This window comes from Gossypium hirsutum, chromosome D13, assembly GCF_007990345.1.
Source record: "Gossypium hirsutum isolate 1008001.06 chromosome D13, Gossypium_hirsutum_v2.1, whole genome shotgun sequence".
In the NCBI taxonomy this organism is placed as follows: domain Eukaryota; kingdom Viridiplantae; phylum Streptophyta; class Magnoliopsida; order Malvales; family Malvaceae; genus Gossypium; species Gossypium hirsutum.
Window position 1 is genome coordinate 41,820,030 of NC_053449.1, and position 25,006 is coordinate 41,845,035.

The 25,006-nt window shown below is 28.6% G+C and overlaps 1 protein-coding gene across 4 annotated transcripts; it reads left to right on the plus strand.

The window, feature by feature from the left end:
• The first annotated feature begins 7,649 nt into the window (after positions 1 to 7,649).
• LOC107919016 (agamous-like MADS-box protein AGL12) lies at positions 7,650 to 20,794 on the plus strand. 4 transcript variants are annotated; one of them, XM_016848556.2, is made up of 6 exons: positions 7,650 to 8,115; positions 8,280 to 8,358; positions 11,043 to 11,107; positions 18,795 to 18,836; positions 20,180 to 20,217; positions 20,469 to 20,741. In XM_016848556.2, exons 1-4 carry the CDS (start codon positions 7,934 to 7,936, stop codon positions 18,826 to 18,828), a joined length of 360 nt encoding a protein of 119 aa, XP_016704045.1. In that variant the 5' UTR covers positions 7,650 to 7,933; the 3' UTR covers positions 18,829 to 18,836; positions 20,180 to 20,217; positions 20,469 to 20,741. The 4 variants fall into 4 exon arrangements, 2 of the variants coding, with proteins under 2 accessions (XP_016704045.1, XP_016704046.1); XR_001690337.2 differs by having other exon boundaries at positions 7,651 to 8,115; positions 20,176 to 20,217; positions 20,469 to 20,739; XM_016848557.2 differs by having other exon boundaries at positions 7,657 to 8,115; positions 11,046 to 11,107; positions 20,469 to 20,732.
• Positions 20,795 to 25,006: the final 4,212 nt, after the last annotated feature.

Here is a 25,006-nt window from a genome sequence, read left to right on the forward strand (position 1 = left end):
ATGAGAATTTTTCAAAATAAGAACAAATAAAACCTTTGAAATTGACTCATTGAAAAAACCTGAAGTCAAAGAATCATGAACAAATCAAAAGAGAGTACCTTTAATCGTCTCTCAGTGTTTTTGAAGAAATATCAGTTGGATTCCATTAGATCTCGATACCTTTCAAGATTTCATAGATAATAAAGCTTTTAAAACTTCTTCTATATTCACCAAGCCAAGCAATGATTCCCACTCTTCCATATTTAAGAAAGGATGAAATTTATCATAACCATCTCTCATGCTCAAAACATTCCTTTCACTGAAAAAATTAGCACAGAAATCAGTAACATGTCTGTAACAGCCATCCCAACGAAGTCCTTATATCTGGTTACTATTTGACGTGTTTTGGTGAAATAAGGATATATGTTAGTAATTAAAGTGTTTTTTTTTTTACTAAGTATAAGATTTTGTGTGTTTGTGTCATTTGGCGAACTCTTTGTTTTAGCATGTTTTGCAATTTGGCGGACTCTTCCATTTAGTATCTGCCCAACTTAGATGTTTTGGCGAACCCAATAAGTAAGAAGTTGTTAGATTTTTTTTATTACTTAAGTTTGGTAATTTGGCTAGTTAAGTTGAGACTTGGTTAGAATGGAACTAGACTACTGTAGATGATAAGACTTAAATTAATTTAAGAGTACTTAATCATGGGAATCAAGAGAGTTAGTGGAATTATTTGATTTTTCCAGTAATCCTTGTCTCGAAGCTTAAATATTTAAGGTCAAGTAGTGGTCTTTCTAAGTACTTTTACGATTTCATTTTCTTCCCAAAATTTCTTTGAAAAACTCTTTGAAAACCTATGTTTAGAAAAACCTTATTAGATTAATAATTACTGATGAACCCTAGATTATTCTTTAAGTCATTTACGTGTTCTCTGTTATGCATGTATAAGTGCTAAAATGGTGTGTAAGGAAGGAAACTACCTGTTTCTTTGTAAGTGTTGTTGATTCTTGCATGCATGATCGAATTTGATGGAATGATGATCTAATATGTTAAATTATATTTATTTTAGCTCAAGAAGATAACGAAGGTCCAAATGATAAGGGCAACAGACCTGCTTTATAGATTTGTATTAGGATTTCTGGTGAGTTCCTTTTTACTTCCATGTGTTGTAGCTTCACTATTTTATATTTTGTGTAGGGTAAGTGTTCTTCCTTTGTAAAGGATGAAAAGTGTGAGTGTGTAACGAAAGGAAGTTGTTGTGTCGGTAATGGTTATCTAAAGTCATCAATCTAAGTGTAGTCTGTCTATGATATGAAGTAAACATCACTCTTCATGTTCAAGCCACTACCATTTCGTACTGATATGTATGAAAAGATATTATTTGATATGTCAAAAAGGAGATATTGAGATGTGTTTGTATAGCCTCCAATAGAGCAGATACATTCTAAACCGAATTGGCAAATCACGATAAAACATACTATTCAGAATAAAAATAATATGAGGAACTAAGGGGGAGAATGAATATGAATAAATATAAAAGATATGCTTTTGATTTTGAATTACAGATATGTGGCTGACATGAAGATGGATTTTTCTGAATTATGTTAAGTTGATGTTCAGTATACGCCCAAGTTATGAGTTGGTGTATTGAGTCTGTTTGTTTTTTGTATACGTCAGTGGGCGTACTCTGTGTGATATGTATATGATCTCTAAAAGAGTCTAAGTAATGTATTAAATGATTTTTCTTTGGAACTAACTAAGTTCGTGTGAACTTACTTTGTTATTCTTTTTCCTACGCTAGAGAGTTGTATAGATTGTGAGATGTTTGTTTTGAGTCCGTATTATGCATTCTTTAAGAGGGTGGGGCCTAGATGTATTTTGAAAATGATGTGTATATAAAACTTCTATTTATTAAGACCTTGTTTTGATGAAACTTATATAAAGTATTAATATTTGAGTTTAAGCCAATGTATTTAATTACTAAATTTGTCGTATTTAAGTTTATATGCCATATGCCTTGGATATTATTGCAAACCGATAATGTTTATTTTACTTTAATAGAATAAAAATTAAAATATGTATATAACTATAACCTTGTAATGATTATTCGAAGCTTCTGCTGAAGAGATTTTAAGTCTAAATGTTTTAAAGTAGTGACGCACATTTCTCGGATCTTATTGTCAGGTTAGGTTTGGCGTATTACAATGTCGGTGTACTATGGATTGATTCGAAACCCATTGATCATTAATGAACAAACTCATCACTCAATTCATATTTCTTTCGATGATGGTTGGCAAATGGAATAATTTAGTATTACACTCTCCCTTAACGATCCAATCCACTTATTATTTTTCAAAACTAAGTAATTCCTCATAGGCAAGTACTCGTTGATAATCCTTAGATAAATTCACCTCTAACTGTTCTAAAAAATGAAGAGAATTGATAGTTTGGGGAAGTTTGGATACCATTCAGTCTACGACAGAGGGTATGCTTCTTTCTAAAGTTGTTATTTTTTAGTATGCCACGTATTCAGTCAAATTTGAAAGATAATCTCCCAATTAAGTTCTGTTTATTTGTTTTAGTTGAACTCTGATTAGTCTAGATTATTTTATTATTATTTGACCTATGAATTTAGCCTATAAATAGGCTATTTTACAATCGTGAAAAAACACCCATTAAATACTATGACTCATAACACTTTTGGAGAATTTTGTGTTTACGTTTTAATGGTTCTTTGTTTTTGGGTTTTAGGATTTAATTTTTATCTCCATCTTTTGTACTCTTCGTTATTTTGTCATTATAGTAAAAATATATTTGCCCATGGTTTTTTATCCTTTTTAAAGGGGTTTTTCTATGTTAAATTTGTGTGTTCAAATTCTCAATTTCTTCTACTATTTTTACTTGTTTGTTGCTTAATAGGGTCCATCCCCACCAAGTGGTATCAGAACTAGTTCAATTATTTTAGATTAGCCCATTCAGATATGGCAGCAACAAGGTTTAACATTGGAAAGTTCGATGGTGTCCCAAATTTCAATCTGTGGCAAGTTCGGACGATGGCAATTGTTACCAGGAAAAAACCTGAGAATCTAGATCAAACAAAATATGAAGAGCTTGATGAAAATGCCCTATTTGCAATCTAGTTGTGCCTCGTGATTAGGGTATTACAAGAGGTATTGATGGAGAAAATCTCATCCACCTTGTGGAAAAGGTTAGAAACTCTTTATGCGACTAAGTCTCTAGCTAACCAATTAGTGTTGAAACAACGTCTATTTACGTTTCGTAAGAACAAATGTGAGCTTCTTAGAAATCACATTAGTCAATTTATTACTCTTTTGATAGATTTAAAGAATGTTAATGTTAAGATTGACTATGAAGATCAGACTATGTTATTATTGTGCTCTTTACCCTTTTCATACAAGTCTTTCAGGGAGACCCTGATTAATGGCAGAGACAAACTCTCGTTCAAAAATGTGAAAGGTCATTTGTTGAGTAAAGGCAAAATCAATAATAAATTTGGTTCGGATAGCAAGGCAAATAGGCAAGCTTTCATTTCAGTAGCATCAAAGAAGCAAGATAAAAGGTGTCGCTATTGTAATAAGTTAGGTTACGTCAAAGTAGATTGTTATAAACTACGAAATAAAAGGGCTGCTGAGAGTAAAGAGGAAGATGTAACTACTTCTAATTTGGCAGAAAAAAGTGATGATGATTTCTTGTTAGTGTCAATGAGTGATAACTTCGAGCTTACATCCGAGTGGATCCTAGATTCAGGATGTTCTTTCCACATGTGTCCCAACATAGGGTTGTTCTCTACATACAATTCGGTTGAAGGTGAAGTTCTACGCATGAGAAATGATTCATATAGTAAGGTAATCGATATTGGTAATGTTAAAATTAGGATGCAAGATGGGACAATTAGGACACTCTCAGATCTCAGGTATGTACCTTATTTACAAAAGAATCTCCTCTCCTTGAGTATTTTAAACTCGAAAAGTTGCATAATCAACATTGAGTCAAGCGACATTAAGGTGTCCCGTAGTGCTCTCATTTTGTTAGAAGGGAAAAAGACTACCAGTCTTTATATTCTGGAAGGTTCTACCGTAACCAGTGAAACCGAACGTCCCTCGTCCGTTAAAGAGTCGAAGTCAACTTTTTTGGAGCGAAGGCAACTTGGTCATAGGAGGGAAAAAGGAATGACCGTTTCCTTGCAGGTTTTGAAAAGTTATGGCACTATTTTGTGAAAATAAGACCTGAGTTAGTTTTTGTTTGGAAATGCATAAGTCAAAGGCTAGAAGTATTTCATCTTCTAAGCACAGATCTGACTTAGTTAATTCCCTGCACAGTTCAAGATAGGCCCGTGGCGGGCTTTGACAAAGATGGTGTTATGGAAATACGAGTCAAGGTGGAGATTTGTTGAGTATGCTATGTATTTCAGTCAAATTTGAAAGATAATCTTCCAGTTAAACTCTATTTATTTGTTTCAATCGAACTTTGATTAGTCTAGATTATTTTATTATTATTTGACCTACGAATTTAGCTTATAAATAGGCTCTTTTACAACCTTGGAAAAAATACCCATTACACATTAGAACTCATAACACTTTTGGAGAATTTTGTATTTATGGATTGAAGGTTCTTTGTTTTAGAGTTTTGTTTTTATCTCCATCTTTTGTTCTCTTCGTTTTTTTCCATTATAGTAAAATAATCTTTGCCCATGGTTTTTATCCTCTTTGTAGGAGTTTTTCCATGTTAAATTTGTGTTCAAATTCACAATTTCTTCTACTATTTTTACTTGTTCGTTCTTAATCGGGTCAATCCCCGATAGTTATCGAAGTGTATTTCCTTCCATTCCTTGACTAACTTAGTAACCTCGTCAATGGCTAACACTAAGGAACCAATATGAATATTGATTTATTTAATGCCTAGGATTTAAACATTGCTATGTTAGTATGGTTTTTTTTGTCGAGATCAGGGTGTCCACCGTTGGTAGTAGTGACTAATCCTCTCGTCTCGGGTGCTCTCCAAAAAAAGTAAACAACTAGTCATGAAATGTGCTTAATTCCCATGGGCGGAGATTGAATCCCCAACTTCATGATTAAGGGATGAGGTGAGCTATTAGAGTATGCCCAAAGACCAATCATGAGATGATTGTAATCACATACTCGTTTTACCTTGTCTAATAATATAATTCATTACCATTATTATTTTAGTTTCTTTTTCTGTGTATATAAATAAACTAAATTGTAATAAATTCCTAAGAAAATATGATTATTTTGAAAAGGTCCTTAGTCAAGTATTATTATGGGTTTGGACAACAATAATACATTGAGACTAATGTGTAGTTTATAGATGATAGAGTTGTCATTGACATAGGGATGTCAAAATCAATACATGAGTATGTGTTAGAGGGCAACATATTAGATTGACCCGCTATGAGTATGTTTCTTGGATTATTATGTAATAGTCATAATATTACTCATAGCAATAACTATGTAATGATCCTCAAACTTGAGATTATCATTGTCCCAACATCATGAGCCGTATATTTTGATACAATTAAAATATCTACCATAACAGGTACTATAAAGACTAATGTTGGATATACCACAATCCATGTAGTGGGATATGATTGATTAAGATAGGATTTATCCCTCCTACATAATAGGAGCAATATCTTAGGCCTCTTGATGGAGTGAGACTAGAAATGCATAGCCATGCTCGAATAAGTTAATATGTGATATCACACTTATTTGTTTTTTGTAGTCTGCTCAGAAAATCAAGAAATATGATATTGGATTATACAAGTGTTACTATTCCATGACTTGTGTCTAATCTAGATATTAAGGATAACAGGATATAATACATGAAAAGATTATTGTAGAAAGATTATGTTGAATCATGACTTCCTCTAACTTGGGTGGCAATGATGCATTGCTAGATGCCACTCATTGCTTGTAATGTTACAAATGTTCTAGTATTACTACCAGCGTTACAAGAGGCAACAGAGTCACACCCTACAGTTGAAATGAACAGAATCTAAATACATTTGGTATTGTATTTAGTTGTCACATAAATTAAATTAATTGTTGAATTAATTTAATTTGATAGTTAAATATTAAACACATTATATGTACAAACTTGTTATACACAAATAAAGAACATAGATAAAGCTAATAAATGAATTTAATTTATACAAAATATTAATTGTACATATTTTATCGAAATTATTAATAGAAAAAAATTATATTAATTAATTTCGGTCAAAATATAAAAGACATGGAAATTAATATTCTGTTGGAAAGAATATAATTAATATATGAATTTGATTCATACAAAATATTAATTGTATATATTATTCCAAATTTATTAATATAAATAGTTATATTAATTCATTTCGGTCAAAATATAAAAGACATGTAAATTAATATTCTTTTAGAAAGAATATAATTAATATATGAATTTGATTCATACAAAATATTAATTGTATATATTTTATCGAATTTATTAATATAAACATTTCTATTAATTAATTTCGATCAAAATATAAAGGACATGAAAATTAATATTCTTTTGGAAAGAATATAATTAATATATGAATTTGATTCATATAAAATATTAATTGTATATATTTTACCGAATTTATGAATATAAACAGTTATATTAATTAATTGCGGTCAAAATATTAAATACATGGAAATTAATATTCTTTTGGAAAGAATATAATTAATATATAAATTTTATTCATACAAAATATTAATTGTATTTATATAGAGAGTTGTATTAATTAATTTCGGTCAAATATAAAAGATATGGAAATTAATATTCTGTTGGAAAGAATATAATTCATTTTTCTAACTTTCCATTTGCCTTCTCTATTAATAAGGGAATAATTTTGATTTTCCTTTTTAATATTGTTAAGATTACCAACTTAATAATTTAAAAAGTCTAGCAACCATTTTTAATTCTCTCTGAAAAGTTCAAGAGAAAGTAGTTGTTCGTTTTTTACGGGATAGACTACGTAGAGGCCAGGACGTTTTCATTGTGGCTTGGAATCGGCATCGAATCAGTAGCATCCTTTCAACGTTTTCACTAAAAAAAGTATACTTTCAACCTTATTTTATCTCAATTCATTCCTCGTACATAAATCTATGATTGATGATCGCTGGAATAATTTTTCCATAAGGCGTACTGGTGATCCAACATAAACAATCACCAGAACACTACTTATGGTTTATATTATCATATTGAATTACAAGCTATATTACCCACTACCAAGAAAAATGAAAGAGGGGAAATGTGAATAAAATAAATAAAATTGATTATGCAAGCAAAATACAATGTCCCATGTTTTGAATTGATATATAAAGATAACTTATAGTAGATATTACATCCATTAAAATATTGAATAAAATTTAAAATGTTTGCCATGAAAAATCACTGTGACTATTTTTGTCACCATGCATGCAGCAGAGGCCAGAATTATAGTAATAGTTGCACTATTTATGCAGTTTTGATTCTTTTGATTATTAATGTTTACCGTAATTGATTGCCATAGTATTTTTCATGTTTATGATAACACGGTAATAGAAAATATATTCGATTTAAATGTATAGTGTAAGAAAAGCTTAGCAGGAATTTAAGTGGTATAGGAAATAAAAGAGAGATTAGTGAAGAGTGAAAAGGAAGGGTGTCGACTAAAATTTATATTTGAAAGTGGTAAAGTGAGCGAGGAGAATCTAAGGGGACAATATAAAGGTTGAAGTTGTAAAACCAAAGAGAAGCAACTGTTAGAGAGTTCTTGGGGCAGAGGGCTAAGTCCAAAGTAGTATTGCAACAACCTCGAAGCTAGTTCAAACTAGTGGGAGGTTGTCTGCATATAGGAGATCAGATCAGATTAGAAGAACATCAAAACATCAAAGGTTGAAGGTAGTTGAGATATTGTGATCGTTTTCGTCCGATGGGTCGTGGAAGAGTTCAGATGAAGCGCATTGAGAATCCGGTGCACAGGCAGGTTACCTTCTGCAAGCGCCGAGCTGGCCTCCTTAAGAAGGCTAAGGAGCTCTCTGTTCTGTGCGATGCTGAAATTGGAGTCGTCATTTTCTCCGCTCATGGAAAGCTCTATGAACTAGCCACCAAAGGGTCTCTTCTCGCTGCATCATCTTCATTTCTTGCTCTAATATACACACATAAAGTAGATGGACAAACATAATCTTTTTTGTCAGATTAACATAATAATTACACAAATTTTATTTAATATTCTACTTGGAGTTTGAATTAATCTTTTCTTTTCTTTTGGAATTAAGGACCATGCAAGAGCTTATTGAGAGGTATGGCAAGTACACTGGAGGACCTCCGGCTGATGAACCCATGGTGGAACCTATGGTAAGTCATACATTTACGATCATATATGTAGAATATTTCTTTACGAAGTTGCGTACAACTACAATCAAATAGCATATCAGTAACTGAAAACATCAAGCTTCACCATCTAATTGGTAAAAGTAGCATGTCAGTATTTATACTAAAATTTAAATTACATTTTACTTGTTCTACTTAAAAAGTATACAAATTAGTTCTTATACATTAGATCAGAGAGCAAATCAATCTTTTTTATTAAAATTTTATCTATTTTTATTGTTAAAAACTTGCGTGTCAGGAGGAATAACTAGACAGTGCCATGTGGCTGCCACATGTACCTCATGGTGATGTATATAGACCAGTTTTTAATAGTAGAAATAGATAAATTTTTTAATAGAATGATCAGTTTACTTTTTTTATCTAACTAATAGAGACTAATTTAATCATTTTTTTAGTAGAAGAGACAAAATGCAATTTGATCTTTTAATATATGGGTCTCTATAATATTTTTTTCCGCATGTAATTTAAATGGTTTCAACACCACTTGTTATTTGTCCATTGAGATACTTCTTTTTATTCAAGTTTGAATTATGATTCTACATTTTAAGCTGATTCATTCTCGACTTAAATGACTATTTATTAGTTAAAAATATTTTATTTAAAATTAAGTATAAAACTATTAATATAAAAATAAACTTTAATATCTTTTAAAGAATAATAAAAGGTTTTCGAACCAAGGAATGTAAAAAACTTCAAAAAACTGAATAATATATATTCGATATCATCGTGTTGAAATTTGCTGATCTCTGGCACAAATTATGTTATATATTAAAAAAAAACTATATTATCACCATAATTATCAGCAAAGTGGGTGTTGAATCAGATTCTTCTTATTCAACGTACCAATAGGATATATTGTTAGAATTGTGGGTTAATTAGCATGACCAAAAAGTTCACATTTCTTAACCACTAAGAAATTCTTTAAATAATTGCTTTCTCGTGATCTGGATGACCGGATAATATTAATTAATATTGACAACTTTTAAGGATGGGTGGAGATTAGGAATAGTGGTGGTCATTAGTCCAATTGATTGTATGCAATTTTTCGCAAAAATAATAATCTAGTACCATTGTGAATGTTAAAAGTCTTAGGAGTTGTGAAGTTTATTTTATTCTCTATTAAAATTTATACATTAATTCGTGGCAAGTATTTAGTTTTTAATGGACTTATAGAATGTGAAGAATTAATTATTGAGTTAATTTCAGTAGATATATTGAGAAATCAAAAAGAAAATTATACATTAAAAATTTATTCAAATCATGATAGCAATAAAATTTATATTTAGATAAAATATATCATATCTAACTAATTTATTCATGATCCGACTCATAAAAAACCCTTACCATCTTCAAAAAATTTATATAATTTTTTAACTATCATCTAGTTAGAAAAATATAAACTAAAAATAGATTTTTAGAAATGATTAGATTTTTTTTATAGATCAAGTCGAGTCATGAATAAATCAATTAAATATAATATATTTTATCTAAATTATTAGTAATTTAATGACAAATTATAATAATATCATACTCTGAATAATTTTTAACATACAAATATTAATCTTGAAAAAATTAGTAAAAAATTAAATTAACTGATGGTAATAATTTTCTTGCATTGGAATTTTATAATTGAAAACGAGTGCGATACGTTAAGTGGATAATTAAATTCTAGTACTAACATTGAAAAATTGTTTGAATAGACCGCTATCAATTTGCTAGCCTTGCGGAGTTGAGTTCTTCGACTTAACTTTCAATATCGTAATATTTTATTTTATTTTAATATATCATAGATTTACATCGCATAATAAAATTTATACTTAAATAATATATAATATTATAATATAAACATTTAAAAATTAATAAAATATATGTAAATTTTAATAAAATATATAAATTATTCAATTATTAAATTAAAAATAGCATAATGTTTTAAAAGTTTTAAAAAATAATCCATGCCTAAAACATATTTGAGTTTATCATTTATAAATATAAATGGAATTAAAAAATTTCAAAACTCATATTTCAAGCCACATGAATCAGACAAACATGAATTATGTTAATACCATACATAGATTCGATCCAACTATCTAACCCAATCCATTAAAACTTGTAGTCTTTACTGTACTTGTGCATAGACATTTTAATTTTACATTAATTAAAAAATATTTTTATTTAATTTTAACCAAAATATTATATAAATATTTATATTTAATATTAGAGAAGAATCTAGTTACACTAATATTTTTTTTAAAAGTAGTTAGAGTAATGTAAAATTGATTTTCATAACTTTAGGTAAGATTAATAAATTGATAATTTAATAGTCATACTTCATATATTATTAATGTAGACCATGTAAATAAAGTTTAAAGTAAATTAAAATTATCGAATTACTTATTTCACGTAAAATAGCTTTCAATCTTTATATATTTATAGACAATATTTTTAGATCGAAATAATAAAGATAACGAATTGATTAAAAAATTTACATGTATAACAAGCAATTATATTAAAAAATTTTACGAACAGAGTGTTATATAAAACTAGTTTAATTGTATACTAGAATCACTTGCCTTTTAAATTTTTTTATGGAAAAAGTGTTATGCACACCTAAAAAGGTTTTCCTTTATTTTAATTTTATGAAACATAAGCAGGATGCAAAAAAGGAGATTGAGATGCTGAAGCAGGAGATAGAAATACTTCAGAAAGGGCCGAGGTAAATTTTCAATTATTTTTTAGCAGGCAGGACAAATTGTTATTTTGTTTTTTGGTCTCTCTATCTATTTATGTTTTTTGAGAATCAAACTTTTATTAATAAACACAATAAAGAAGAGGAATAACTAAATTTTCCCGTTACACCTGTACTTAAATTCCACTTCATCATAACTAAAATTTTTAATGTTAATAAATCACAAATAATACAATAATATTTTTATAATAAAAATATTTAATAATTCTAAATATTTATATATTTAAAAATAATTTACAATTTTTCAGTAATGTAAAAATATTTAATAATATTTTTAATTTTAAATAAATTCAAAAAATACTATATTATTTTCACAATAAAAAATAGTAATTATAAAAGTATATAAGTTTTTTGTTTTAAATTGTTAACCGAATTTTATTCTTTTACAATTTTATTCAAAATATGAAATTCGTATGAGTCTATTAACTGTAATAAAAAATATGAAAGTATTCAATATAATTTAATATTAATACAATTAATTCGTGCATTACCAACATTTAAATAAATTTTTTTATCTGCCATAAATTTGTTTTTGTCTAATGAATAGTCATATTATTTGACACACTGCCATCTTTTATATAAATTAATATGAACTCTATTGTTGAAAAAATAATGGATAAATTATTTAAATAAAAGAATTTTAAGTAATTAATTACAAATTAAATATTTTATATTTTAATATTATGATATGAATTCATATTAAATATATAATATAAGAAAAAAATTGCACAATTAATTACACAGAGCTATTAAAAAATATTCTATTTATTTCTAAGCTATTTCATTCGAGAAATAATATGTATAAATTTCTTTACCATATTTTATAAAAAGGTTATACAAAAATTATAAAATAATTTAATATAGTGTAATTAATACATATAATTAACATGTGTATGGGACATAAAAAAAAACTTGTTTCCTAAATATATTTCTTGATAAGCCAACAAATTCAATTATACATGGTTTAATTTAAAGGAAAAATCTGAGAAAAATAATTAAGAATTTATGATTTATTAGTTATTACTTTATACCAACCCGATTAACATTTACATAAAATTTAAGTTGAAATTGTATAAATTAAATTAAAATTAGTTATTTATATATTTTAAATTTTAAAAAATATTTCAATGCTAAAAATGTACTCATTTCTTTAAGACTTTTTTCCCATTTTTCTAAGTATTTCTTTTCATGTCACTTTTTAAACAAAATTGATCTTGTCTAATTTTTTAACTTGTTTATTCTTTTAAAAATACAATTTTTAAGTTTTTCTACAACCTATTGAGCTAAGTCCTTGAACAAACAATCTCTTTAATAACTTTGAAACCGCAATGTATGCTTTGTTTAGCATTGCCTCTTAAAAGTACTTTTAACCCTAAAAGTACTTTTAAAGTCAGAAGCAATGCTAAACAGACAATTTTTGGAGTCAGAAATGCTTTTGAAAAGTGTTTTTCAACCCAAAAGTAAAAATAGTTTTTTTAGCTTTTGCTTTTGACAAAAGTATTTTTAGAAATAAATGACAATTTTAACCCTTATAATGTTTTTATATAATATTTATATGGTGTATGTAATTATTTTCTTTTTAAATATATAATATTTTATTATTTAAAATATAGTTTAAATATTCAAATTAAATATTATGAATAATTAATATTAATTGCTTTAAAATATTTAAAATTTATATTTCATTTATTAAAATATTAAAAATAAATTATAATAAATTATTTTTTTTATATTCTTACTAAGATATCATAATATTAACTAATTTGAACATTATTTAAATGCATATTTATTACTTTATAACACAATGTCTAAAATGAACATTTTATTTATCAGAAACACTTTTTGATAACAATACTAAACACTTAAATTTTAAACCAAAATTTTCAAAAGTACTTCTCAAAATCACTTTTCCACAGCATTTTTTAAAAGCACTTCTCAAAAGCAATGCTAAACTAACCTGTAGTCTGCCTCTATAGTTAATAAAGCTATTATAAATTATAAGATCGATTTTCAACTTGCTGGAGCATTAACAAGCCAAATCACCAGTATAACTGGAATCAACATATCTAACTAAACATTAACCAAACATATCTTTCTCAAAGATTAAACCGACATCTATGGTTTTAGAAGATACCATAAAATCCATTTCACAGCTTGTCAATGTCCTTTGCTAGGATTATACATATACTTACTCACAACTCCAATTACATGTGAAATGTTTGGCTAAGTACACACCATCACATACATCAGGCTTCCAATTGCATTAGCATATGGAACATTTGTCATATATTTTGTTCTTCATCACTCTTAGGAGATAATTGAGCACAAACCCTATGTTTGGATAAATAATTATAAAGGAAAAGAAAAGAAAGGAAGGTTAAAGAAAGGATATTATGTATGTTTATTTTGTTTGGATAGATAAAATTAATAAAGTAAAGTAAACGAACATTTACAATTTTTGTTTGGTTAAACTGTGGAAAGATAAGGAAATGATTGATTATAATGATTTTTCCAATTATATCCTTTTTGTAAAATAAATCATATAAAATCTAATAGGATAAAAAAATGTAATTTTGCATTTTACAAATAACCTTACTTTCCTTTCCTTAGCTTTTCCCTCAAATTGGGCTAATTAAAAACTAAGAACTAAGGAAAGCATGGGAAATTCAACTCTCTTTACTTTCCTTACTCAAATAAAAGGAACTATCTAAACAAAGGCAATTATATTATTTTCCTTTACTTTCGTTACCTTTCCCTAGTTTTAATACAATCCAAACATACTGTAAGTTTCAACCAAGAAACAAGTAGAGTACTTACATGTTTTGTATTTTCATTCAAAATAAAACATTGTAGTGCCTTCTTCAGATATGGTTTCCAAGTCAAACAAAGCTTGCCCTTCTTTTTATTTCTACGTTTCTCCATACCGAAAATTTTCCTAGCTTTACTTAGATCATTCATCTCAAACTCTTGCTTCAATCGAGCCTTCAATTCATCTATTTCTCTTTGACTTTTTGAATCAATCAACATATCATCAACATACAATAGGAGATAAATGAAAGATCAATCTTGTAGCTTCTGCAAATACACACAATGGTAATATTTTCTTTTATTTTACTTTTGTCTTCTCATAAAGCTATCAAATCATTTGTATCACGACCTAAAGGAGTGTTTCAACCCATACAATGATTTGTTTAACATATAAAAACCCAATTTTCTCCACCAGCAATCTTATATCCTTTTGATTGAGTCATAAATTTCTTTCTCTAAATCACAATGCAAGAAAGTTGTCTTTACAACAAGTTGAGCTAGCTCCAAATTCAATTGTGCTACCAAAGCCAGCAAAATTTTAATGGAGGAATGTTTTACAATAAGGGGAAATACTTTATTGTAGGCAATTCCTTCCTTCTAAGCATATGCTTTAGCTACTAATCTTCTTTTGTAGCGAACATTTTCTTGATAGGAAATCCCTCTTTCTTTGCATATATCCACTTGCACCCAATTGCTTTCCTACCCTTTGGCAATTGCGCCAGCTCTCAAGTATTGTTCTTCTGCAGAGATTGTATTTCTTCATACATGACTCTTTTCCACTTGTCACTTTCAAAGCTTTGTAGTGCTTCATAATAAGTGATAAGAGTATCATTATCTACAACTAGAGTGCAAAGGCCATAATATAAGCAAAACAAGAAATTATACAAATTTCTCTCCTTGGCCTTGTAGCTACAGGTGGTTCTAGTGTATTTAGCGGTTCTTAGGTTAGAACCTCTTAATTTTTTGATTCCTCCATTATGGTTGGAGAATCACGCTTATAAATTAAGCTAACCATCATTTCTTGAAACTCCACTTGTTGCGGAGTATCACTTATCTAAACATATTTATTTTTGGCATAATGACTTATTTTGCCTCCAACTTTACAAAAAAAAAAATCATTTTATCCCCCATTTAATTTTTCACCTCTTTTAGCCATTGAACTTGTATTTTTTGTCCAATCACCCTAAAATGGATGAATAAGTTAACATTAGTTAACTTTACTGCATGGATTGCCACGCGGATGAAATGTCAGCATTTAATTATTTATTAAAATATTAAAAATATTAAAAAATATTTTTAAAATTTTTATACTTTTTTAATAATTTTTAATTATTAAAAATATTTTTAAAATTTTTTTGAAAAATTAAATGTTGACATGTCATCCACGTGTGTGTCACATTAGTAGAGTTAAAAAAGTTAACTTTTCCACTCATTTTTGGGTGATTTGACAAAAAAACAAGTTTAAGTGCTAAAAAAGGTGAAAGTTTAAATAGAGGGCTAAAATGATATTTTTCGTAAAGTGAGAGGGCTAAAAATGTCATTAGGCCTCCATATTTTACCTTTTTCAACATGGCAAACTCATTAAAAGTAACAACTTTTCTATAATTTATTTTCTTCTTATCTACACACCAAAGTTAGAATCTCTTTACTTCAAAGGTGATTTCAGAAAGAGAATTTTATTTTCTCTTGGATCTAATTTTGGCTCATTGACATGGTAACACATAGTAGATCCAAACACATGTAAGGAATCATAACTAGTAACAAGTTTTCCAGACCATACCTACATAGGTGTTTTGCCTTCTATAATAGATTATGGAAAATGATTAATAAGATGGCCAACATATGTCACATCTTTAGCCCAAAATTACTCGCCCAACCAAGTATTGAACAACATACGTCGAACTTTCTCCAACAATGTTTGATTCATACACTTTTCCACAACATTCTATTGTAGTGTATCTTTAACTGTGAAGTGTTAAACAATACCATACTTTTAGAAAATGTCAAAGAATGTATCACTTTTATATTACCCTTCATTGTCCATCCTAAGTTGCCTTATTTTCCTTCCAGTTTGGTTTTCAATCATATTTTTCCATTTAAGGAAAATTTCGAGCACTTCATCATTAGTTTTCATTGTATACACCTAATCTCTTCTAGAAAAGTCATCCACAAAATTTACAAAGTAGTATTTCCCTCCCAATGAAGTTATCTTGGAAGGCCCTCACACATATGAATGGATATAATTCAAAATACCTTTTGTATCAAGGACAGCGGTGCCAAACTTCATTCTTTTTTGCTTCCCCAAAACACAATGCTCACAAAGTTCTAACTTGCAAGCCTTTGCACCTTTCAACAATCTTCATTGTACTAGAATTTGCAAGGATTTCTCACTAGCATGTCCCAACCACATATGCTACAACTTGGTTGAATCAAAATTGTCATCAATAGAGGCTACAACTGCTTCCCCCAATAATTGTACTACCTTGGAAGTAATACAAGTTATTTTTCCTAATACCTTTCATTTCCACAAGTTCTCTAGATATAACTTTTGAAATTCCATCTCTCATAGTAATAATAGAGCCTTTGTATTCCAAAGCTTCTAAAGAGATGAGATTTTTCTTCAAGCTAAGTACATATCGAGCATTCCTTAAAACCTTGGTTAATTCGACCTGATTCTATAGTCGTATTAAAGCTATCCTAATTGTTTTGCAGATGTTGTTATTGCCAATATAAAAAAACTCCTCCATTTACTTCCAGTAAATTGAAAAATGATTCTTGATTAGGGGACATATGATAGGTGCATTATGAGTCCAATATCCACTCGTCTGAATAGAATAATGATGGTGAAACAACCAATGATAGTTTAAATTCATTAGTATCTCGCTCTACAATACATGAATCTAGTGCACTTTTATCCTTCTTTTTTAGCTTCAGACAGTCTTTCTCTCAATGATCTTTATCATGACAAAAGACACATTCATATTTCCAAGTCTGACTTTTGACTTTGATCACCCTTTCCTTTTTGGCTTTTCAAATGATCGTGTGCTACTAATGCCTCTACTACATTATTCTTACTTTCTTTCTAGTTTTCTTCCTAAGCTCATAATTATACAAATCACTAGTTGCTTCTTTAAATGTTACTTTATTCTTTACATGAAGTAAGGTTGCTTCAAGATATTCAAATTCATCAGGAACTGATGGTGGCAACATTAAATCCAAATATTCATCTTTGAAGGTTTTATCTAAACACAGTAAGGCTTTCATTAGTTGATTAAAAGTCGTGATGTGTACATTCATAGTGGTGCCTAGTTGATAATCAAATCTAAACAATCTTTCTTCATGTGGAGATGATTCTGGCTATTTTTCTTTAGGAATTTCTCCTCCAATGCTTTCCTCAATGTATATAGAGAAGTTTCATTCTTGAACTTATACTTCTGCTCCCTAGAAAAACAAGATCAAATTAATACCACATGCCAATTGAATGATAGTATTCCATTGTTTCTCCTTCGTTTCTTCAGGTTTTTCTTCTTTGATATCGATTTCTAGGCCTTACTAAAACAATACATCTAGTATGTCACCTTGCCACATGTCAATATGACTAGTTCCATTAAACAACTCCACCGAAAACTTTGCATTTGACACTATTGTCCTCATTGGTACAGGTGACAAGCTTGATGACGACCTCAATGCCATTTCAACACCAATTAACAATATTCAATAGTAGGCTGTTGATACTAGAATAATGAGTGTAGTTTAAGAATAGTGCACCAGGTAAATTCCCAAGAAAGTGATGTGGGTCATAAAGACATTCTTAAATAACAAGTCTTTCCTAGACAAAACTTTCCTTAACATGCACTTTCACACAATCACACTTCTACCTAATAACCAATGAATCATGAATAATCTCTAATAGTGAAAATTTCTTTTCTAACGTGGATGACCAGACAACGCTACAATCACAACATGCTAAGAAAATTAGCATTTCTTCACCAAGGCTCTGATACTAATTATTGGGGACATCAGGTAATATTCTACATAGCTATAATTTAATATTGAACACCAAAACCGAATTAGGAACACTAATACTAAATTGAAACTATACAAGTGCAACGAATTAACCCAATAATATCTATTGAATATTAAATACAATAAAAAGACCAACTGATGCAAGTAAAATAAATAAATGAGAGAACACATCAACTTTATGAAGTTTAGCAAATTACTTACATTTTTGGACACCAATATCAAATGATAACTTCACTATAAAAAATAATTACAAACTAAACCTTAATTAAAAGATTTTCTTAAATATACTAAAAACAGATTATTAAGTGAGAGAAAAACTAATGTTGGGATGAAATCAAATGAAGGCATAATGCCCTCTTACATAATATATGCGAGGTGATGCGGGATTATAACTAGCCAATACCAACATAACAAATGGCCCAACTTGAGAAAATAAATTTTGATTAAAGAAGCCGAAATTTTTATCTTAAACCTAGGACACATAAATTTAAGAATTGGGAACACAAGATTCATGTAAACTCATGTGTCTTCATGTGGTAGAAATAGTTTAAATAGTAATTAAAAAGAAAAATTATTAAGAGTGGTAACAAAAATATCAGTGATGTTACTAAATTAGTTGATCTTTTACAGGTACATGTTTGGAGGGGGATGTGAATATATGTCCTTAAATGAATTGCTTGTACTTGAAAAGCATTTAGAAATTTGGATCAATCATATTCGATCTACCATAGTTGATTTTAATTATAATTTAATTCAATTTTTCCATACCATATATTCATTTTTAATATATATTTATATTAGTTTGTTGCATGAAATGCAGATGGACATTATGTTTCAAGAAATCCAAATGTTAAGGAACAAGGTTAGTATGACTGTTCGCATTAATCCATTTTGGTTTTATAAGTGTTTACATACAAACAAAACTTAAAACTCTAGCTGATTTTTGTGTAAAATACGAAGTACAACGAACTAATTTTTTTTTTTTTTACAAATACTTAAAGCATGTCCATTATGGGATAAAAAAAATACATTTTATAATACTAGCAAGTGGCTTTATAGATAAAATATGTTATCTTTAATATCTATACGTACTGACTAAACTTGGTGTCACTAATACCAATTCCATAGTAAAATTATTAAAAAGTTACAATTTAACTCTAATATAGCAATTTAAAATAGATATTTTTTTTTTGTAATTTACTCTTAAAAGATTAACCATTAAGATATGTTTTCAATTTAGCTCTTACCAGAAAAACTATCTGCTGATATTTTTTTCCATAATAATAATTATTAAAAATAATCATTCACTTAAATACAATTATGTGATATAACGCTTAATTATATTATTAATTCCGTAAAATAATTTAATTAATTGGATTGATGTTTACTTATTTTAATATAGTCACAATCTGTAGATGGTGAAACTTTTTTTCCATTATATGTTCTTGAAGAAATATTGCATTTAAAAATGTTGGTGTTTTTCAAGTAAAAGAAGTAGATATAATTTCCTTTTAAATAATTACAAAAACTTTTAATTTTATCCTAAATAAATGGTACATTGAACATGTGAGTGAAAAAAAATTATGGAATAAATTTATAAAATAATTTATATAAAAATTAAACATAATTTCAATTGAAATGATAAAACTAGGACAATATAAATAATAATATCTTAAGTTCAAATATTACTATGTGAGGTTTTTCTTTCTAAATTCTATATATAAATATAAAAAACTAAAAATATTTTTATAATAATATTTGTAAAATAAATGAATTTTTTTGTTCTTTTACAATTGAATTGTGATCTGATTGATGGGTGACATTAACTCACTCAAATTCTTAAATAATAGTATAGATTGTTTTTTTTTTTTGGAATAGTTTAGATTTATTAAAATAACTAAAATTTTGATAATTATTCGTGACAACGACTCATTATATATTGACCAGAATACATTCAACATAATTTATTCACCAGTGCTTGTAAATTTATGTCAAATTAAAATATCACAGATTATTGAAAGTGTATTAAATTGATGTAAATTAGAACGTTGAAGTTAATAAAAATAAATGTAAGATTTAACTATATTTATATGTATCAAGCAAATCCAATCCATAGGTGCGTCTATATATCTTTTTATATTAAAATTATTTAATTGAATGTTATATTTGTGTAATAACTGTGTTTCTTTTCTTGGTTAAAGGAAGGGATCATGACAGCTGCAAATAAATGTCTTCATGAAACGGTAAATAAGAACAAAAATAGCAATGATAAAATGCTAAGAGCATTTTTAGGATTATAATAACTTTTCTGTTGTTAGTTAAATGATATTATATCATTAAAATTGAAATAATTTATATTTTAATGAAATGATATCATTAATCGTATTGATTGATCTAAATTTATTATATTAATTTATGTACTATTAATACATTAAATATAAACAAAAATCATGCAAACAATAGCTGACTTTGTTTTTTTACCTTACTTTTACAGATAGAGGAGAACATCAGCTACACTGACTTTACTACAATGACCACTAATATTATGCATCCACTAACCATAGCAAATAATATATTTTGAGTTTAGAAATTTATGTATCATCATATATATATAAATAATAAGAGTTATTTGTGTTGTATAATAGTGAATAATCAAGTGTACTTGTTCAGGTGTTCCTGTTTTTGTTCATGTTGTTGTGATGAAATAGTGTGTAAGGGAGTTAATATGTAATGTATTTCTAATATTATTATGTTACTTTTCGTTTTGAGTTACATTATAAATTAGTTTGTATATTTGTGTAATGCATGAATTAATTTTACGTATTCTGACTAAAGTTTTAGTAATTTGATAATAAATTTGATATGTATTAGAAATTAGTATAATTATAAGATTTATCGGATTAGTCTTTGATAAAGTTCGATCCATTCGTTGCTATATTGAGATGGCAATGTGAAAACACCTCTTGAAGGTGAGTGGTGTTTCAATATGCATTTGGTGACAGATGCACTGAAAGATATGTTTTGAGTTAAGAAACTTATGACTGTATTGTGTAGAGCTTTGAAAAGACCTATGTGATTTGACATATATAATAAGTTGGATGTGTATAAGAATTGTAGTATGATAAGACCTTGGTTCATGGAGTAAACGTTGGAAAGCTTCGAGTATGTGTAGAGTTTGTCATATATGAATTAGGTGAACTTCGAAGTTTTTGAGACTTATGAAAAGATGGGGTATTGATGTTTTCTTGTTGGACATATGTAGCTAACTCTTGAGATTTTATGTACCATGCATAAAAAGATTTTTGTAACACCATAAATTTGGCTTGGGAGAAAGATCGAATCTGGAGTATCACAATAGTCGTCGGAGTAACCCATTCAATTAATTATTCAGTTACACACATTAAAATATAAAAATTTAAAATACAAATAAATAATCATTTAACAAAATTCATGCTTAATTAAAAAAATTAAAATAATTTATCACAACTCAATCAATTAATTGGTATAAAAGCAACCCACTAATCAGACCATCCTGAACACATTCCAAGGCTAGAACTAAGTGGAAACATCTTTATGAAAAATAGATTGCGGAGACTCTTTGGCAATGTTGTTAGATTATAAACTCACGAACAATCTTTTACATGCACAGGAAATTTAAAACACTCGAATATTGAGTTTTTTATAACTCAGTGGTGATCCAATACATTTTAAACTACAAATGCATGTAATTAAAATAAAAGCATTCTAATCAGAGACACACACACATATATATGCAATAATTCGAGTAGTGAAAGTCATGTTGAATAGAAATTTTTAAAGACACAATATAATTAATAATCAATCATAAATAACATTTAAAATAATAATGAAACATTATCAAAGCATTTAGTAAATAGCGATAGCGTTTATTTTGCCCATGTCACACAAGGAGGAAAGACGCTTATATACATGAGTGTCCAACCGAACACCAAACGGACGATGAAAATGGCACAAGAATCAACAATGACAAAACTCTATTGTGCGATGAACACAACTTAATCAATAACCAACCATCACACCAAATGCACAAAACGCAACAATGACAATACTATCAGATGTTTAATGCAGTCTGCCCAATGAACAATAACCAATGATAGGGACTCTTGCACTCTATGGCATGTTAACTATATCTAAAAAATTTCTAACTAATTTTATCAAGCATCTGATCTATTATTAAAATAGTAATTTTAGCAATGATTTTTAAAAAATAATCAATTAACAAAAATAGCAATTTAACGATAGTAACCATCATTAAAAACAATTTAATAAACTACTACACAAGTAACATTTCGAATACAAGGAATCGCAATCACTAAATTAATAATTTAACTATAACATTTAAAATAATTTAAAACGTAAGTATCACAAAATTATAATTCTAAATGTCGGTTGCTTAGAAACGTTCTATTCCCGACGTCATTCGCTATAAAAAATGTACCAACTCATATTAAAAATAAACCAATAGCTCTTGGCTCCCTTACAAACCAGTTTCTAAGTTAAACTAGTTTCTAATTCAATCTCATAAAAACTTCTAATCAAACAAATATTAATCATGAACTGTGCTAAGTTAATCCAACAAAATTTATTATTTAAACTCAAATTAATAGAAGTTCAATCAAAATTACCCTTATTTAGTTCACGTCCATAATTAATGGGATCTAAATCAATCTAACTGAATTTTAATCTTACTTATTTTCAATCAGACCAACCAAATAACATAAATGCGTGATGAATGGACTCCATGAGATTCTTAATCATTGATTCGTTGTCTAAACATATATAATATAATTCAACTCATACTCCTAACACTAATTGGAAACAACAATTAAACATCGATAATAGCAAATCAACAAAACAAATTAACATGACAATATACCTTAGAAAATTGCAACAAATGATAATAGCAAAAATGAATCAAATAGCAATGGCCTTCAGAAGCGAATTGGTGCGACAAAACATCAATAATTATTCAACCAAATATCTCTAGTAATGGCGGTTTACAACAACAATAAAATTGAAGCTGGTTCTCGATAAGCAACAGGCAGCTAGTATTTTGGGACAAATCAACACACGGTGTTGCATAATTTTACGAGTAAATTCCTTGGAAGTCACCGTAAAATACTGCCAATCCTATTTTAGTCACTCTAAAATTTTTATTCTCAATGTAGTCACTACCATTAGAAAAATTAACCATAATGGTCATTCAGTCGTTAAACCCTTAACAAATTCTTGATTGGACCTGCAAAAAAAGAAAAATTGTTCTTTTGGTCCCTTAAAAAATACAAAATTTTTAAGTTAATCCCTTAAATTCCTATCAAAAACCCATATTAAAACCTAATATTTACTTCCAAGTCTCTTCATCTTATTTGTGCTATTTATCCTCCTTCAAGTCCAGAAAACAACCTCCTTGATCCCTTTTGAAATCCCATTAGAGTACACCAAACATTGCAACATCGTCGTTCCGATATCTCCAATGGGGCCTACTACTTTTTTTTTAGCCACACCACCGTTTCTAACAACCTTGACTTTAAAATTGAGTATTTTAGTTGGGAAGAGTCCATTTTCCAATCAAATACCATTGCTGATGTGCCTAAAGTAGATACATTTAATGCTTATTTTTGTCATGATACCTTCGGTAGTAATAAAACCTGAATCTATAAAATTCAAGGAAAGCTCATTTTAAAAATTCCCAAATTATTCTCCTTCCTTCTTCTTCTTCCTATTCAAATGGTGGTATCTTAAATCCCCGTCATGGCTTATGGTAGCAGGTCCGAGTAAGCTTAATTACTCGAATAATTTCAATGTTCCTGGTACTTTAATCTCTAGGGTTCTTCCATTGAAAGGCTAGCTAATAGTTAATTGTTAATAGGTTAGTTGGTTAGGCAGTAAACTATTGATGTATAAATATATTGTGGCTATAACTTAAAATATACCTTTTTACCATTTTAATGAAAAGTTACCTCCAATTATTTTTCTGTTCTCTTTTTCGTGTCCTAGTTGCCGCCTTTGCTTCTCTACCTTACTTCTCTTGTGCTTATCACCAATGTACCACGAGTTGACTACGACCACCGACATTTCTCAACATGGTATCAAAGCCATTGCTGGTTGTCTTTCTCTAGTTTTTGTGATTCTCTCCTCAGCCCGTCATTCTCTTTTACAGATGTAGATCTCCTCTTTTGTAGATCTACTATGACTGATAGTTTGGTTTTGTCAATTAGCGTCCTTCATCTTATTTCGCAGATCTTTTCTGCTTGATTGTTTGCTAATGGGTAACTTTCTTGAACCAACAGTGTTGGTTGTTGGTTGCTAATTGTTGGCTGGTGAGAATGGGTGACTCCACCGGATTATACTATAAATTTCAACCATCCATTGTACTTACATCCCTCTAAAACTTTAGGTGCACAACTAGTTTCTCATTAACTTCTTAGGCCTGAGAATTATATTGTTTGGAGCCGAGCTATGTAAATAACATTGTGGGCAAATAATAAATTGGGTTTTGTGGATGGTACTGTTCTAAAGACTTGGTGATAGCCGATTTGTATCTACAATGCTATATTGTTGTCATGGATTTTAAACAATTTCAACAAGGAACTTTCAGTAGGAATTGTCTTTGCTTATAATGCAGCAATGGTTTAGACTGATCTTATTGAACGTTTCAACAAGCTTGATGGTTCTCGAGTTTTTTCTTGCATCGTGAGATTGCTTCTCATTGTCAAAGGTCTCCTCTAGTGCCTGTATACTTCACTAAATTGCGTCTATTGTGGGATGAATATGATGCACTCGTTCCATTTTCCTTTTGTAGCTGTTTTGGACACTCAAAGAAAAATGTTAAACATGTTGTTCAACAACGTTCATTCTAGTTTCTAATGGGACTAAATGATATTTATGCTGTCATTCGTAGTTAGATTCTGTTAATGACTCTGTTGCCTACATTCAATCAAACATATTCCATATTGGTGCAAGAAGAATCTCAAAGGCTTCATTCTTCATGGT